Raw genomic sequence first — 16676 nt, forward strand, 5'->3', positions numbered from 1 at the left:
TGAAAACATGACGTGAATTAGAGATGATCTATCGGGGATCAGTAAGGTTCCCGTGACTATAATCCAGCCTGGCACTGTTCTGTACACTATGGTCGGAGATTTACCAAACATGGTGTAAAGTGAAACTGGCTCAGTTGCCCCTAGCAACCAATCAGATTCCACCTTTCATTCCTCACAGACTCTTTGGAAAATGAAAGGTGGAATCTGATTGGTTGCTAGGGGCAACTGAGCCAGTTTCACTTTACGCAATGTTTGATAAATCTCCCCAATCTTACTATTTCCTGCTTGTGGATTTGGACACTTCGATGACTTTGCACAGAAAATCACAAACCTATAAGTATAAGCAGAACAGTCCGGTATTAGGAAGTAAATACCCCTGGGTGACGGTGGGAGGTCTGATCATGTGCGGTGTGTCTCCTCCAAGTAGTCAGGAAGCAGCAGCCCTGGGACGGCCGGGAGCTCGCACTTTTTTGGGAATGTTTTTGTCCGGCCTTGTTCCGGGATCTAAGAAATATTTATGTTATCTGGGCAGGAAACCAACTTTCCCCCAATAGTAACAACACCACGAGATCAGTCTGGGAATAGGGGAAAAACAAACGTGTGACGCAACTACAGAGCCGCAGATCTCTGGGGGCCAGCAGGGGGCGCTGACCGCTGTGTGATGAGAGGGATGAAACTGCCGTGAGCTCCAGGGACTTGCTGTCAGTGAATGGAAACATTTACCTACAGAGGCTGAAAACTTACACTGATACAAGAGAAAGCTCTGAGAAGCTGTAAAAAGCTCCACACAGGGGCATCTGGTATTGCTGATATCCCCAGTCATGTAGCAAGGCTCTTTTATAGGTCAGGCATTAAAGGGGATCTGTCAGCTGTATATCATGCAGATAGATAATAGGAAGATAAACAAATGATAGCTGTCCCTTAGCTAATGGCTGCTTGTATAGATATAACACCCTGCTTTATAATACTTGGCACCAGGGTCAGATCCAGATGACTGACAGCTGATGCCAGAGTAAGAATCATATAAGAGTCACACTAAACTTTGCTCCTGCACAGTATTATCACCACTTTGTCATCTATCAATCACCATACACTTACCATACATTTACCATATACACACCATACACTTACCATACATTCACACACCATACATTTACCATATACACACCATACACTTACCATACATTCACACACCATACATTTACCATACATACACCATAAATTTACCATATATACACCATACACTTACGATACATACATACATACACTTACCATACACCATACATTTACCATATATACACCATACACTTACCATACATACACCATACATTTGCCATACATACATACACCATACACTTACCATACATTTACCATATATACACACACACACCATACATTTACCATACATACATACATACATACACACACCATACCTTTACCATACATACACACATCATACACCATACACTATACATACATCAGACATACACCATACACTTACCATACGTACATACACCATACATACAACATATAGACACCCTACATTTACAATACATACACACCATACATTCATGCATTCACCATATATACACCATACATTTACCATACATACACCATGCATTTACCATACATACATTTGCCATACATACATACACCATGCATTCACCATATATACACCATGCATTCACCATATATACACCATACATTAGATAAATGTCGTCTGACCGATTTTTCTCCCAACCCCCACATACACAATACATACTACACTGAACTTCATGTGTTTTCAAAAATGAAGGAGAAAGCCGCTGCCAGACATCGCTGGTTGCAGTGTATCACCCCCCCCCCAAAAAAAACAAAAAAACAACAGCTGCCCGACTTTTTCCCATAACATCCGCCATCATTTGGAAACCCCCACACATATTAGATGGTGGTCAAATAATGTGCATGAGCAGTTTTATGCTACTCGCTGTTATTGCTATTGAGATAACATTCTCGGTATCTATCAGCAGGGTCTTTGCCTATATAATAGCATGCTGCCCTGATGACACGGGGGCTAATATCCTCCTGTACTGAATAAGCTCCATGCAGTAATATCACATAGCATATTCTGTAAACATGAGCTGCACGCGGCTTAAATCCATCTAATCCCCTTAAGACAAATATAACAAAAAACATTGTTCTATACAGGGATCATAAACACCGGGCTGTATGAATGTGCAATAATGCATACAAAATATAAGTACATCATTGACATAGGCCTAGCCTGGGCCGGTGTCAGAGGAGGCACAGGGGGCAGCTAGGCTTAAACCTAAGCTGAGCCTTCCTGTTCTATCCGTGATGATAAATAGGGGGCTCCTGTATTGTGACCTGTACAGCATTACATAGGACAGACAATTTATGACGCTCACAGCTCAGCCTTCCCCTACTTTAGCTAAGAGGTAACAAAGCATGCTCACACGTGTATCCCTTACATAAAATAGGGTCTGCTAATGTTTATTATGTCTATGTCCATGAGGCCTGCCATAAAGCAAGTCACTAAATGCTGTTAAAAAAAGATGGCAGCCCCCATAATAATGTACTAAAATTAACATACAATAAAAAATAAACATGTTTTTGTATCTGGATCTGATCAGTAAAACATTCCCTTTAAGCACTGCAGTCTTTATACATTGCCTTTAAATCAGGGATGGGGATCCTTTGGCCCTCCAGCTGTTGCAAAACTACAACTCCCATCATGCCTGGACAGCCTTCGGCTGTCCAGGCATGATGGGAATTGTAGTTTTGCAATAGATGGAGGGCTGAAGGTTCCCCATCCCTGCTTTAAACACTATCTATATACATTCCATTAAAGCCTATAGCTAATTACATTAAGTGCAGCTCTCCAATACCTCTGGTTTACAGGCCTCATATATAGGTGGCAGCGAGCAATAAGCCTCTTTGTTTTACAGGCACCACAATAATACTATTACAGTATATGCCAGTAAACTGGTTCTATGAGTCACCCCAGTGCCATCAGGACAATCTAATTTCTGGTCATGTCTATGTTCTATCTGCCTCCTGATAAAGGTCACAGGGAGATATAAGATGAAGCAATGTGGGAGCTTGGCCCATGAGTCATGGCAGCGGGTCACAAGAGATGGGGTGTACAATCTGGTGGGGCACTGCTCCTATATGACATAGCATTATCCGCATCTCGAGCCGGTGACTGGCAACGCATCTCTCCAGAAAGAAAGGACATAAAATGTGCAGTCATTTCCCAACAAAGTATTTTTAGTAAATGATTAAATATGTATAAAGTGCTAAGAAGAGACTAAAACCCTGCTCCGGCTCAATACTCTTAAGAAAGGTTATAAAAAGGCCGACTAATGGAAGTCATCCTTATGGGGTACCACGGTACTCTCACAGGAGTTGTCACCTAGGTCCTCGTGTGAACAGGGACCGGAAACGTGACAGGACATGAGGAGGAAGGGTTAACATTATGAGTCAGGAAGGCTCGGTGGTCACTCTCCATGGAGAAGAGAGGGTCATCACAAACAGAGGAAGATTCAAGGACTCCAAGGTTTATAGCTACTGCCGCTGCTTCTACAGTCCCTGTGAAAACAGAAAGACATGGCGGCAGCACAGAGCTTGTATCTGAAAGCGGCAGCATGATTGGGGAAACTTACCAAATACTACACCATGTCTGGGTTGTGGCAGGATTTAGTATTTTCACATAGAAAGCTGCGCAAATGAGGTCAGGGACTCCTGCCTAGTCAACTCACACAGAGAAAGCCCGAGTCCTGCTCCCCCCAGCACACATAGAGAAAGCCTGTGAGTCCTGCTTCCCCCAGCACACATAGAGAGAGCCTGTGAGTCCTGCTCCCCCCCACCACACAGAGAAAGCCTGTGAGTCCTGCTCCCCCCACCACACATAGAGAAAGCCTGTGAGTCCTGCTCCCCCCACCACACATAGAGAAAGCCTGTGAGTCCTGCTCCCCCCACCACACATAGAGAAAGCCTGTGAGTCCTGCTTCCCCCAGCACACATAGAGAAAGCCTGTGAGTCCTGCTCCCCCACCACACATAGAGAAAGCCAGTGAGTCCTGCTTCCCCCAGCACACATAGAGAGAGCCTGTGAGTCCTGCTTCCCCCACCACACATAGAGAAAGCCTGTGAGTCCTGCTTCCCCCACCACACATAGAGAAAGCCTGTGAGTCCTGCTTCCCCCACCACACATAGAGAAAGCCTGTGAGTCCTGCTTCCCCCACCACACATAGAGAAAGCCTGTGAGTCCTGCTTCCCCCACCACACATAGAGAAAGCCTGTGAGTCCTGCTTCCCCCACCACACATAGAGAAAGGCTGTGAGTCCTGCTCCCCTTCCTACACAATGACTGACAGCATTTCTTCTAAGAGTGCATATACAGTAAGAGCAGTCAATCACAGTGACTGAGAGGGGGTAAAGAGAATTAGGACTCACAGGCTCTCTCTCTGTGTGGTGAGGGAAGCAGGACTCAGGGTACTTTTACACGGCCCGATAATAAATGTAAACGAGCGCCGATCTGCTAGATCAGCGCTCGTTGATTGGGCCCATTTCACGGCCCGATAATCGTTTAACAAGGGCTGCAGGGACATCGTTGCCGATGTCCTTACAGCCCTTGTTTAAACTTTATACATTACCTATCCAGGCTGCAGGGCTCCACTTGTTCTGTGCTTCACCCCGGGTCCGTGCGCTCCAGCGCGGCCTGTCTCAGCTGACAGGCCGCTCAGCCAATCACTGGTCGGGACCGCCACGGCCAGTGATTGGCTGAGCAGCCTGTCAGCTGAGACAGGCCGATCTGAAGCCGGAGCGCGCGGACCCGCTATTACACGTAGCTATGCCTGATCGGCGGCCGACACTTATAGGTCAGAACCTATATCAACAATCAGCCGATGACAGCGATCATTGGCTGATTGTTGTCTGTATTACACGGAATGAGAATCGTCCAGATAGGGCCGATTCGGCCAATTATCGCTCTGTGGAATAGTACCCTCACAGTCTCTCTCTATGTGTAGTGGGGGAAGCAGGACTCACAAACTGCAGTTACACAAAATAACATTTATAGATAGTTTATATATATATATATATATATATATATATATATATTCCCAAATTCTGCATCTTCTGCATTGAATAATACAGCAATCATTCGTGTGGTCCAGCTGTGCAATTGATTATGCTGTGGCCCCTTCTCCTCTATCCTATGTGGCCCTTACATAAGAGACCTGCCAATGGCCCCTTGTGGAGGGTCCAGGGCACCTGGTCAATGAAGGGGGCAATAAAAGGCTTGGACCCCTGTGATCTGGTATACATCATCAGCTCACAGCTCCACTTACTGACCTCCAGAAACCTATGGGGCTGTATTTGGAGGGAGGTCACGTGTCAGGTCTCCCTAAGCCTTTGTTTGTTTTCCCATTGTTTTTCCCATGCACATTGGCGGCTGTCGTGTTCTGCTGCATCAATGGCTTGTTCTGTATTTATCAGCACTGGACAGGTTCAGAAGCTCCTGCTGCAGGTTAACACTTTCCCAGCCAGTATCCTACTATTGACTCTCAATCCGCTCTACAACATTCTACAATAAGAGTAGCCCTTTAACTACTGAGCGACCGCTGCAGTCCACAGGTCTCCATACCACTTAATGTATTCCCGATTTGTAACAATCCACAGTGTAATACTGCAATGGCTGCAAGAGGGTCCCGGGTATATACTCTATGCATCAGCAAGGGAAATGACCCTTTAAGGCACATGTCTAGTATGATGAGAAAAGTAGCTAACCAGACATGCCGAGCACAGCTCCGGAGGAAATTCCTTCTAGTGACTCACAGGAGTCGTCACAATTTATCATGGATAGTCTATGGTAATTTCATTGTTAGATTACTCTCATCAGGCTTGAAAATACCTCACGTGACCCTTGTAGCCTCTCACATGGCCATTTAGATGTAGGTAAAGCTTAAGTACGCTGTGCTGCTGTAAACAGGTTACTGTTTAAAGATCTTAATGTATTCTAATATGCAACAAATAGTTACATGTATTCTAGTCTATTAGTTTGTATAATTTACGGCAGGGTTCACACTGCGTTTATGCTTTCCATCACAGGTATCCCGCATAGAGCAGGATGCTGACATGTACTGTGGCAAACACCATTCACTTCAATAGCCCAAGTCATCTAGTGACTCAGTTCGGCTGCTTATTGCTGGTATGCACTCAATAGTGCAGTAGACCACAGTGCTGTGTCCCATTTAATGGGGTTTTCCTGGCAAAACCTCCTCAGGATAACATATTAGTCACCGATCGGTGAGGTGCCAACACGGAACACCCAGCACCCTGAAACAGTGACCGATTAGAAGGTTTGCCCCAAAAAACCCTTTAAATTAGTGTATACCATGAAAGTGAGTAGGTAAGCCATTCATCACTATAGCTTAGCAGGTGGACCACCCCTGAAGGAGTTGTAAAGGCCACCATAGGGCAGGGTAAATCTGTTACCTCAAACTTAAAAACAGCACATATGTACTACTCTACATATGTGTGTGGCGCACATCTAATTTTTGTGGGAAAATCCTTTTAAGTAAAATTACATCCCTGTACTGTTGTTCTCCCCAATGGATTTAATCACTTTCTGGTTACCTCCTTCAACTGTGACCCTGTTGTGGCCATGCAATAGAGCACACACTTTCTCACAATCCCCCTTGCATGCTTGTGCAGGGGAGACCAACCGCCAGTACTAATGGGACAGATAAGAAGAAGTCTTCAGGGGGACAACCCAGGGCTCCAGATGGCGACCAAAATGGTCGCCAATGCGACTGACATTTTGCAAATGGCGCCCAGATTTATTAATCTGGGCGCCATTTGCGACTGGCCCCGGCGGCGGCGCGCTGTCTCTTTAAGTCCGGGCCCCCGGCTGATGCGCGGCTGCCGGGGGTGTCCCGTCCTATCCCCGGCAGCGCGGTGCATCAGTGAGCTGCCTGGGGCCCTGACTTCCGGCACAGGAAGCGCACGTCAGAGACGCTTCCTGTGTCAGAAGTCCCAGCCCCGGCGTACAGGGAGCTCACTGACGCGCTGCCGGGGATAGGACGGGACACCCCCGGCAGCCGCGCATCAGCCGGGGACAGCGCCTGAAGAAGAAGAGGATTGCCGGGGGAGCGGGTTGTCAGGTGAGTTTGTGTGTTTGTTTTTTTTAAATACTGCTTAGCATAGAGGAAAGGGGGGGGGGGGGGGGGCATCTATAATGGGGGGAGAAGAGGGGCCATCTATAAGGGGAGGGGATATCTATAAGGGGGGGAGAAGAGGGGGCATCTATAATGGGGGGGGAGAGGGGGCATCTATAATGGGGGTAGAGGAGGTCATCTATAATGGGGGGAGAAGAGGGGCCATCTTCAAGGGGGGGAGAGGGGGCCATCTATAAGGGGAGGGGGTATCTATAAGGGGGGGAGAAGAGGGGGCATCTATAATGGGGGGGAGGAGGGGGCATCTATAATGGGGGGGAGGAGGGGGCATCTATAATGGGGGGAGGAGGGGGCATCTATAATGGGGGGGAGGAGGGGGCATCTATAAGGGGAGGGGGCCATCTATAAGTGTAGGGCAAACTGGCTGCAGACACTGGGAGATAGATATATGCACAATTATTATTATCAGGGCCCCTCAGGTGTCTGTATTGTAGGGGGTCACTTGCATTAGTCACTAGGTGAGAGATATAGCTATCTATATACACATCTTGTGGGGGGTCACTGGCTGCAGTCATAAGTCTAGCTCAGTATGTATAGACTGTTGCAAGCTTTTAAAGGGAACCTGTCACCCCCGGTGACGGGGTGACAGGCTCCCAACCCCCCCGTTAGAATCCCCTATACTCACCTCATCGCGCCGGGTCCCGCTTCTGAAGATGGTCGGGTCACGGAGATCTCAGCCGCTGCAGCCCGACGCGCACACTGAGAGATGAGTCCAACGCTCATAGAGAATGACGGAGCGCTGGACTCTCCCGTCATTCTCTATGAGCGTTGGACTCATCTCTCAGCGCACGCCGGGCTGCAGCGGCTGAGATCTCCGTGACCCGACCATCTTCAGAAGCGGGACCCGGCGTGATGAGGTGAGTATAGGGGGGTTGGGAGCCTGTCACCCCGGCACGGGGGTCGACAGGTTCCCTTTAAGTTCAAGTTCAGAAGAGTAAGCCTCATTAGAAGGCTAGCCAAGTGAGGCTGAAGTACTGAGTCAGACTGTATATGGTTGTCAGGTTGCAAGTTTCCATGTTGAACGTTTTCAAACTAAGAAAAGAGAGAATCTAAAGGAGGAGGATGCTGCCGTGGCCTCTGCACACAATAAGTCCCATTTAACATAACATTAATTTTACATGGTTTAAAATGTTGGCGACCAAATATTCTATTTGGCGCCTAAATTTTTCAGGTTAGGAGCCAAGGGCTCCCAGGTAAATTTTTTAGTCTGAAGCCCTGCAACCGCTTTAAAGGGGTACTCCAGCAAAAAGCTTTTTCCACACACTACAAAGTTATACTTCAGTCACCTATCTGCCCCCCTTCCCTATCTTTTCCCCCCTCAATCCCCTACCAGGAAGTGAAGTAAACTCATTCGTACCTAATAACTGTTGACCCCAGGCTGTTCTGTGGCAGCCATTTTGTGACATTGACACAAAGGTCGAAGCCCTGTTAAGCCAGCCTTCCTTTGTCAGATGACACAGGTTGCTTAGCTCCCATTTAGGGATGGTCCGAACAGAGTTCGGATCGGGTTCGTACGAACCCGAACCCTGGGTAATGACTCCCGCTGTCTGCCCGCTCCGTGGAGCGGGCGGATCCAGCGGGAGGACCGCCTGGAAAACTGGGATACAGCCGTAGCCATAGGCTGTATCCCAGTTTTCCAGGCGTTCCTCCCGCTGTATCCGCCCGCTCCACGGAGCAGGCAGATAGCGGGAATCTGCTGCCGAGCGTTCGGGTTCGTACGAACCCGAACCTCGACAGGTTCGGACCATCCCTACTCCCATTGGCTGAACAAGCTGTAAGCCATCTAACGATTCTACAGAGTCAGTTAGACATTGCATGAGACAAAGTGCATTATGGGAAAGACCAAATCAGGAAGTGAAGAAAAAATGAAGCCACCAACTGGAGCTTCAGGGACTTGCAAATAGCGGGAAATTCAAATGCAGACAGATTCCAGAGGGATGGTAAATGGGAAAACTATGTTTGATTGATAGTTTTTTTTTTAATCAGCGGTGGAGTACCCCTTTAAAGAAGGAAAGAAGATAAAATAAGACAGATGGGAACTGTATAAAGTCTTTCAAGGGGGCAATGGTTTTCTGTCCCAATGAAGAAACACTACCGTATACTGCTCTGATTAGCCTGCAATAGCTGATAACTGGGAACAATCGACATTCACATGAGAAAGTAAAATCAGTCTCTGTACACCCAGCAAAGAGTGTGGATACAAGTGTATGGGGGGGGCCAGAGGAGGATTGGACTTCGTAAAACGTATAAAGCAACATGCAAATCCACAAATAACTTTTACACTGGTGTATACAGCTCATGAGTCACTGTGTATACAGATAAGGAAAGTGCCATCATCTGATAGCAGGCACCGCACCTCACTCATTCTCATCATTATTCTCATATATTCTTCCTCTTCTCATTCAGAATTCTCTACAGATGATTCATAGCCAGATCTATTGCTGGAAAAAATGGGTGATTAGTACCAACATGGCCACTATTATAGCGCCAACATGGACTGTCACCCAGATTCCTAATAACCTGAATAGTTAGTCTGCGGGAGCAGAGGATGTGTCACTGCTTAAAGGGATTTTCTGGTTTCAGTACATGAAGGTTATTCTATATATAAGGAAATGTTATACCATTAGTCCATCAGATTTGTATCCAGGGGGAGGTAATAAACGTTCCTATACAATGACTGCAATCAGATATCTCGATTTTGTCTTTTTTATATCATTATCTAGTGCCTTTTATTATATATATACACATTTTTATTTATATATATATATATATATATATATATATATATATATATATATATGTGTATGTGTGTGTATATATATATATATATATATATATATATATATATATATATATACAAAATAAGTCCGCAGCACTCTGATAAGGCAATGATTAGGTGCCAGCTGTCCCACCTGGGTCCACCGGTGTACTGTAGATATTCCACAAAAAGATATGGCAGCAGCACTCTAGTGCTGCTGCCATATCTTTTTGTGTATATATATATATATATATATACACACACATATACACATTTTTGTTGTTGTTTTTTTCAGGATTTTTTCCCCTACAAAAAGACATATCTAGTGCCAGCCTGGGGGCACTTAATAGACTGTAGTGGAAATTACAGATGGCACTTAAATGGGTTGTGCCATGAAGCAAAGTTGTTAAAATCAGATGTGTACCATACACATATACGTAAAGAGGAACAAGTGTGCTGCGTTTAGTGAAGTAACTTACATCCCTATACTGTATTCTCCCCCATGGATTTGACCACTTCCTGTTTCCTCTCTGACCCGTCACCCTTCTCTTCCAATGCATCAGTGCAGACACTTTTCCCACAACCCCCCTTACTTGAAGGCTAAAGGTCCTTTACGAGTGTTCCTGGAAACGGCCCTTGTAAGTGTGTCAGCAATCAGATGACAAGCGGGGAAAAAAGGTTGGCTTGTTGGTTGTTTGGATCTTTTGCGTGGCGGTAAAATCTATAATTGTCGGACGCACATCTCTGTTTAAACAGGGGATGTGCACTCAAAAACAATGCACCTTAATGGCCAGGGGAATGATACAGATCAACTAGCAGTACTTACTGGAGATTGCAGTAGAACTGAGCATGCCTGACCCATCTTAGAGGGTCGTAACCAAGGGCAGCAGGTTATCAAAAGAGACACATAGGGGATTAGTAAGGTGCCTTTACACAGACAGATTTATCTGACAGATTTTTGAAGCTAAAGCCAGGAACAGACTATAAACAGAACAGGTCATAAAGGAAAGATTAAAGGGGAAGTCTGGCAATTGCTAAAAGCCAGTGGGGGGGAGATTGATTTCAAGTGATTTCAGTCAGTGAGTGGGACGGGACGCCACTCGAGTAATTGATTAGCTGGGTGGGCTGTCCATCACCCGGGACAGGCATGTCCCCACCCCCCAAGTTGTGATGACGTCACAACTCGGGGAAGATATGCCTTCCAGTGGGGATCCCGCGCCTGCGGAAAGGTTAGTGTGTACTTGAAATCAATTTACCCCCTCCCCCTGCGGACTGACTGCTTTTAGCAAACGCTGGACTCCTCCTTTAAATCCTTAATTCCTGGCTTTGGCTTCAAAAACACCCCATTAGTCTATAGCTCTAAAACACAATATGTGAACTGCTGTCAAAATGAAAATCCTGTGAAAAGAAAAAGCAAGGCGGGGGGATTGGCGAGTTGGTTGCCGGAACTTAAAGTATTCTTACCAGTCCCTGTGCCTCCATAGCACCGCTCCCGGGTAACGCTGATGGCCGCCGGGTATCATTTTCTGCAGGAATCCAGGTACGTTACGTATCCGGCTCTTCCAGCTGCGACGTTACGGACGACTAATCGACTGCCCGATCAGACAGTCAGTGACTGGTGTGATGTCCTAAGGGTGTCCTGTCCCAGTCACTGATTGGCTGAGTGGACTATCGTTTAGCTGGGTACGTGACGCTACAGCTGGAAGAGCTGCAGTAGGCCACCGGCTGTCAGCTGGACCTGGGAACAGCGCTATGGAGCACTATGATGGGTGAGTATACTTTATTATATTACCGCACCCCCCTGCCTTTCTGCTTTTTTTTTTTTATTCCATGGGACTTCTCCTTTAAGCAATGGGGGTACTACAGCTTCCCCACTTATGGGGTGTATACGGGAAGCTTTCCACAGTATGTATGGGGCAGATACGTTTAGTGGGTTTTCCAGTCATGATTATAGTAAAGCAAGGTATGATGACAGCGCCATATTGGTTGTCATATGGTAAAGCTCTGCTCCCATTTATGACAGATGCCATAATGTTGCTATATATAAGCGACAGAAGCGCACATGACACCGTGGGACAGAATATAACAGCAAAACCTTACACTTTGGGAGAATCAATTTGTTCTGGATATAACAGAGACTAATAGAAGAATCCATTCAACCATTGTAGTCTATGGGCTGAGAACACTGTAAGACTTAGAGAGTCGCGTTGCCCGTAGCAACCAGTAAGATGGCTTCTAAAAAACTAAGCCCCGGGGGGTGCAAGCTGGAATGGGGGGGGGGGGAATCTATTAATTTCTAGAAAGGATTTTTATTGGCAGATCTATAATAAGGGTCAGACAGGAGTCAATGAAAATAAGTTACATGGATGGATTTTCACATTGAAATATTACATTGTGTGTGAGAGGAGGATTAGAGACCCCATTCATGTGTATGGACGGTGATGCTGATCATGTGGTAAAATCAGTGTCAAAACCACAAAGTGTGGACACGTCTAAGGGGAATGAGGTCAGGTCAGCAGACGCAGCCATGAGAGGAAGACTCATCTCTAGGATATCTATACGCCCCAACAGACATGACTTGTCCTGATAAGGGAAAGCCCATTAATGATACATTCAGCTCTGCTACATCCCTTTATATAGTTATCTATATGACCACAGACATGAGCTGTCCTAATAGTCAGCTCTGCTACATTTCTGTATATAGTTATCTATATGACCACAGACATGAGTTATCCTAATAGTCAGCTCTGCTACATTTCTGTATATAGTTATCTATATGACCACAGACATGAGCTGTCCTAATAGTCAGCTCTGCTACATTTCTGTATATAGTTATCTATATGACCACAGACATGAGCCGTACTAAAAGATTCAGCTCTGCTACATCCCTGTATATAGTTATCTATATGACCACAGATATTATGAGTTATCCTAATGTTTAGCTCTGCTACATCCCTGTATATAGTTATCTATATGACCACAGACATGAGTTATCCTAATACATTCAGCTCTGCTACATCCCTGTATATAGTTATCTATATGACCACAGATGTTATGAGTTATCCTAATGTTTAGCTCTGCTACATCCCTGTATATAGTTATCTATATGACCACATGCATGAGTTATCCTGATATATTCAGCTCTGCTACATCCCTGTATATAGTTATTTATATAACCACAGACATAAGTTATCCTGATATATTCAGCTCTGCTACATCCCTGTATATAGTTATCTATATGACCACAGACATGAGCTGTCCTAATAGTCAGCTCTGCTACATCCCTTTATATAATTATCTATATGACCATAGACATGAATTATTTTGATAGATCCAGCTCTGCTACATCAGTGTGAGGTTCCCTCATAGTCACAAGCATTATAATATATATATATATATATATATATATATATATATATATATATATATATATAAAGCATGACAGCAACAAAATGACAGGAAACCCTGTCACAAATCACAGCCATGTTCACCATGAGGCAGGTCATACAACTGAGTAACAGCACAAACACTGCGGCCTCAGTACACAAGGGTTAATATGCAACGCATATACACGCATCCTGGCGACTATTAGGATCACCCTTTTGGGGTCATGCCATGTGTTTGCACGCCTTAGCGTACAGTGACGTCACTACAACCACAGGTAACATGACATCGGGTACAGCTGTATAGAAGCAGCATTCCCCAACTAGTGACTCTCCAGCTGTTGCAGAACTACAACCCCCATGGGACGATAGAAGACGCCATTTTGCAAAAGCTGGGAGGCCACACGTTGATGAATACTGCTCGGGCATGATGGCAGTTGTAGTTCTGAGACACAAGTTGGTAAAAAATACCTCAGGGCATTATGTTAGTTGTAGTTCCATAGGCGATGGAAAGCCACAGGTTAGGAAACCACGCTCAGAGCATAATGGGAGTTATAGTTTAGCAGCAGTGGAAGAGCCACAGATTGAGAACACCGCTCATGGCATGATGGGAGTTGTAGTCCAGCAACAGCCAGAGATCTACAGGCTGCGAAATGCTGCTAATTCAAGATGGGAGTTGTAGTTTTGCAACAGCTGGAGACCTACAGGCTGCGAAACGCTGCTAAAAGTATGATGGGCTTTGTAGTCCAGCCACGAGTTGAAACAACAACTCCTTATACATTGTAGTGCCTCAGAAACTAGAGCAGGGGTAGGCAACGTTGGCTCTCCAGCTGTTGCTAAACTACAACTCCCATCATGCCTGGACAGCCAAAGCTAAAGCTTTGCTGTCCAGGAATTAAAGGAGTTGTAGTTTTGCAACAGCTGGAGAGCCAAGGTTCCCTACCCCTGCCCTACAGAATATCAATGACTATACAATACCAAGGTGGTGGAAACATGTGACATCCAATGGCTGAAAAGCGTTACAGACCCAATTCATTCTGTCACCATTGTGTCCAGTCCAGAATGAGCTCCAGGCTGCCACACTGCAACAGAGAAAGGGGGTCCGGACTGATATACAGTAACATATAGGAGGTGATGAGGATTCTGATAGAGGGGGGTCCGGGCTGAGATACAGTAACATATAGGAAGGTGATGAAGATTCTGATAGAAGGGGGGTCCGGACTGATACACAGTAACATATAGGAAGGTGATGAGGATGCTGATAGAGGGGGGTCCTGACTGATATACAGTAACATATAGGAAGGTGATGAGGATGCTGATAGAGGGGGTCCTGACTGATATACAGTAACATAGAGGAAGGTGATTCTAATAGAGGGGGGTCCAGACTGATATACAGTAACATATAGAAAGGTGATTCTAATAGAGGTAGGTCTGGACTGATACACAGTAACATATAGGAAGGTGATGAGGATTCTGATAGAGGGGGGTCCGGACTGATATACAGTAACATATAGGAAGGTGATGAGGATTCTGATAGAGGGGGGTCCGGACTGATATACAGTAACATATAGGAGGTGATGAGGATTCTGATATAGGGGGGTCCTGACTGATATACAGTAACATATAGGAAGGTGATTCTAATAGAGGGGGGTCCGGACTGATATACAGTAACATATAGGAAGGTGATTCTAATAGAGGGGGGTCCGGACTGATATACAGTAACATATAGAAAGGTGATGAGGATTCTGATAGAGGGGGGTCCAGACTGATATATAGTAACATATAGGAAGGTGATGAGGATTCTGATAGAGGGGGGTCCTGACTGATATACAGTAACATATAGGAGGTGATGAGGATTCTGATAGAGGGGGTCCGGACTGATATACACTAACATATAGGAAGGTGATGAGGATTCTGATAGAAGGGGGGTCCAGACTGATATACAGTAACATATAGGAGGTGATGATGATTCTGATAGAGGGGGGTCCGGACTGATATACAGTAACATATAGGAGGTGATGAGGATTCTGATAGAGGGGGGTCCGGGCTGATATACAGTAACATATAGAAAGGTGATGAGGATTCTGATAGAGGGGGGTCCAGACTGATATATAGTAACATATAGGAAGGTGATGAGGATTCTGATAGAGGGGGGTCCTGACTGATATACAGTAACATATAGGAGGTGATGAGGATTCTGATAGAGGGGGGTCCTGACTGATATACAGTAACATATAGGAAGGTGATTATAATTCTGATACACTGTAACATATAGAAGGCGCTCATGATCCTGATAGAGGATGGTCTAAAGTCCGGACTGATACACTGTAACAGATAGAAGATGATTCTGACACATTGTAATATATTCCAGGTCCCATTATTGTTCCCCAGCCCCTGAGTGTAAACAACAACAATCCCAGTCACTGACAGAAAGCAGTGACACTTATCCAATGACATAGTGATCCATCTCCATAGACTTACCTAGGACCAGGGAGCAGGTGGTGAGCAGGACAATCCCAGTGTACATGGTGGCAGCCATAGCAGCAGGTATACAGCCAGCTGATGTCAGTATACAGATCCAGCTGATGTCAGTATATAGATACAGGGTAGCCTCCAGATCACTGATGCATAGCGCAGCCCTCCTCACTCCAGAGCTGCAATCACTCTTCTGCACCCCACACGTCTAACTGATCCTCATACCCCACTATACACTATATCAATCTGGTCTTACTGAGAAGCTTCTCCAAAGTTACCCCCTGTCTGTGCACTTCTTCTTTCACTTCCTCTTTGCTGATCCCCTTTCCCTCCTCCCCAGGAGGATGATGATGATGATGATGAAGATCCCTGCGTCCCGCCTCACTTCTCCCGGAGAAGTGCACACACTGCACTCAACCCAGCTGATCAATCCCTGACCTCAACTATCCTAGCGCGCATGCGCGACCCGGTTTCACTACTGCAGCTAATTGTTTGACTGTTTACCTAGCAGTAGCGACACCTGCTGTCAGTACTGTGAACTGCAATTCGCATTTGTAGTGTATTCATTCTCCGTTAAGGCACTAGTCCTAATTTGCAGTTTTCATCATCCGGACATATAGAATAACTCATCCCGGGCCTATAAAGCCAGGACTAATAAATTACACCAAACAATAAAGCTGGCAGTATAAACAATATTACGGTAAATAGTAGATAATATAGACTTCGAGTATTGATAGGAGTGAATCGTGCAGTTCCTAGAGAGGGTGGTTATGTCTACAAAGAAATAATTAAGATTTTGTATGGCAGCAATTTTCTTGTAG

At 45.5% G+C, this 16676-nt stretch overlaps 1 protein-coding gene across 1 annotated transcript in view; it reads right to left on the reverse strand.

Annotated features, from left to right (window-relative positions):
* ADAM9 (ADAM metallopeptidase domain 9) overlaps nucleotides 1-16308 on the reverse strand; it is an 87460-nt gene extending 71152 nt beyond the window's left edge. Inside the window, exon 1 of the mRNA XM_069945243.1 lies at nucleotides 15862-16308. Within this exon, the coding sequence (XP_069801344.1) occupies nucleotides 15862-15919 (58 nt within the window). The 5' untranslated portion in view covers nucleotides 15920-16308. The remainder of the gene's footprint in view (nucleotides 1-15861) is intronic.
* Between the last annotated feature and the right edge of the window lie 368 nt (nucleotides 16309-16676).

The sequence above is a fragment of the Dendropsophus ebraccatus genome, chromosome 1 (genome assembly GCF_027789765.1).
Source record: "Dendropsophus ebraccatus isolate aDenEbr1 chromosome 1, aDenEbr1.pat, whole genome shotgun sequence".
Classification (NCBI taxonomy): Eukaryota; Metazoa; Chordata; class Amphibia; order Anura; family Hylidae; genus Dendropsophus; species Dendropsophus ebraccatus.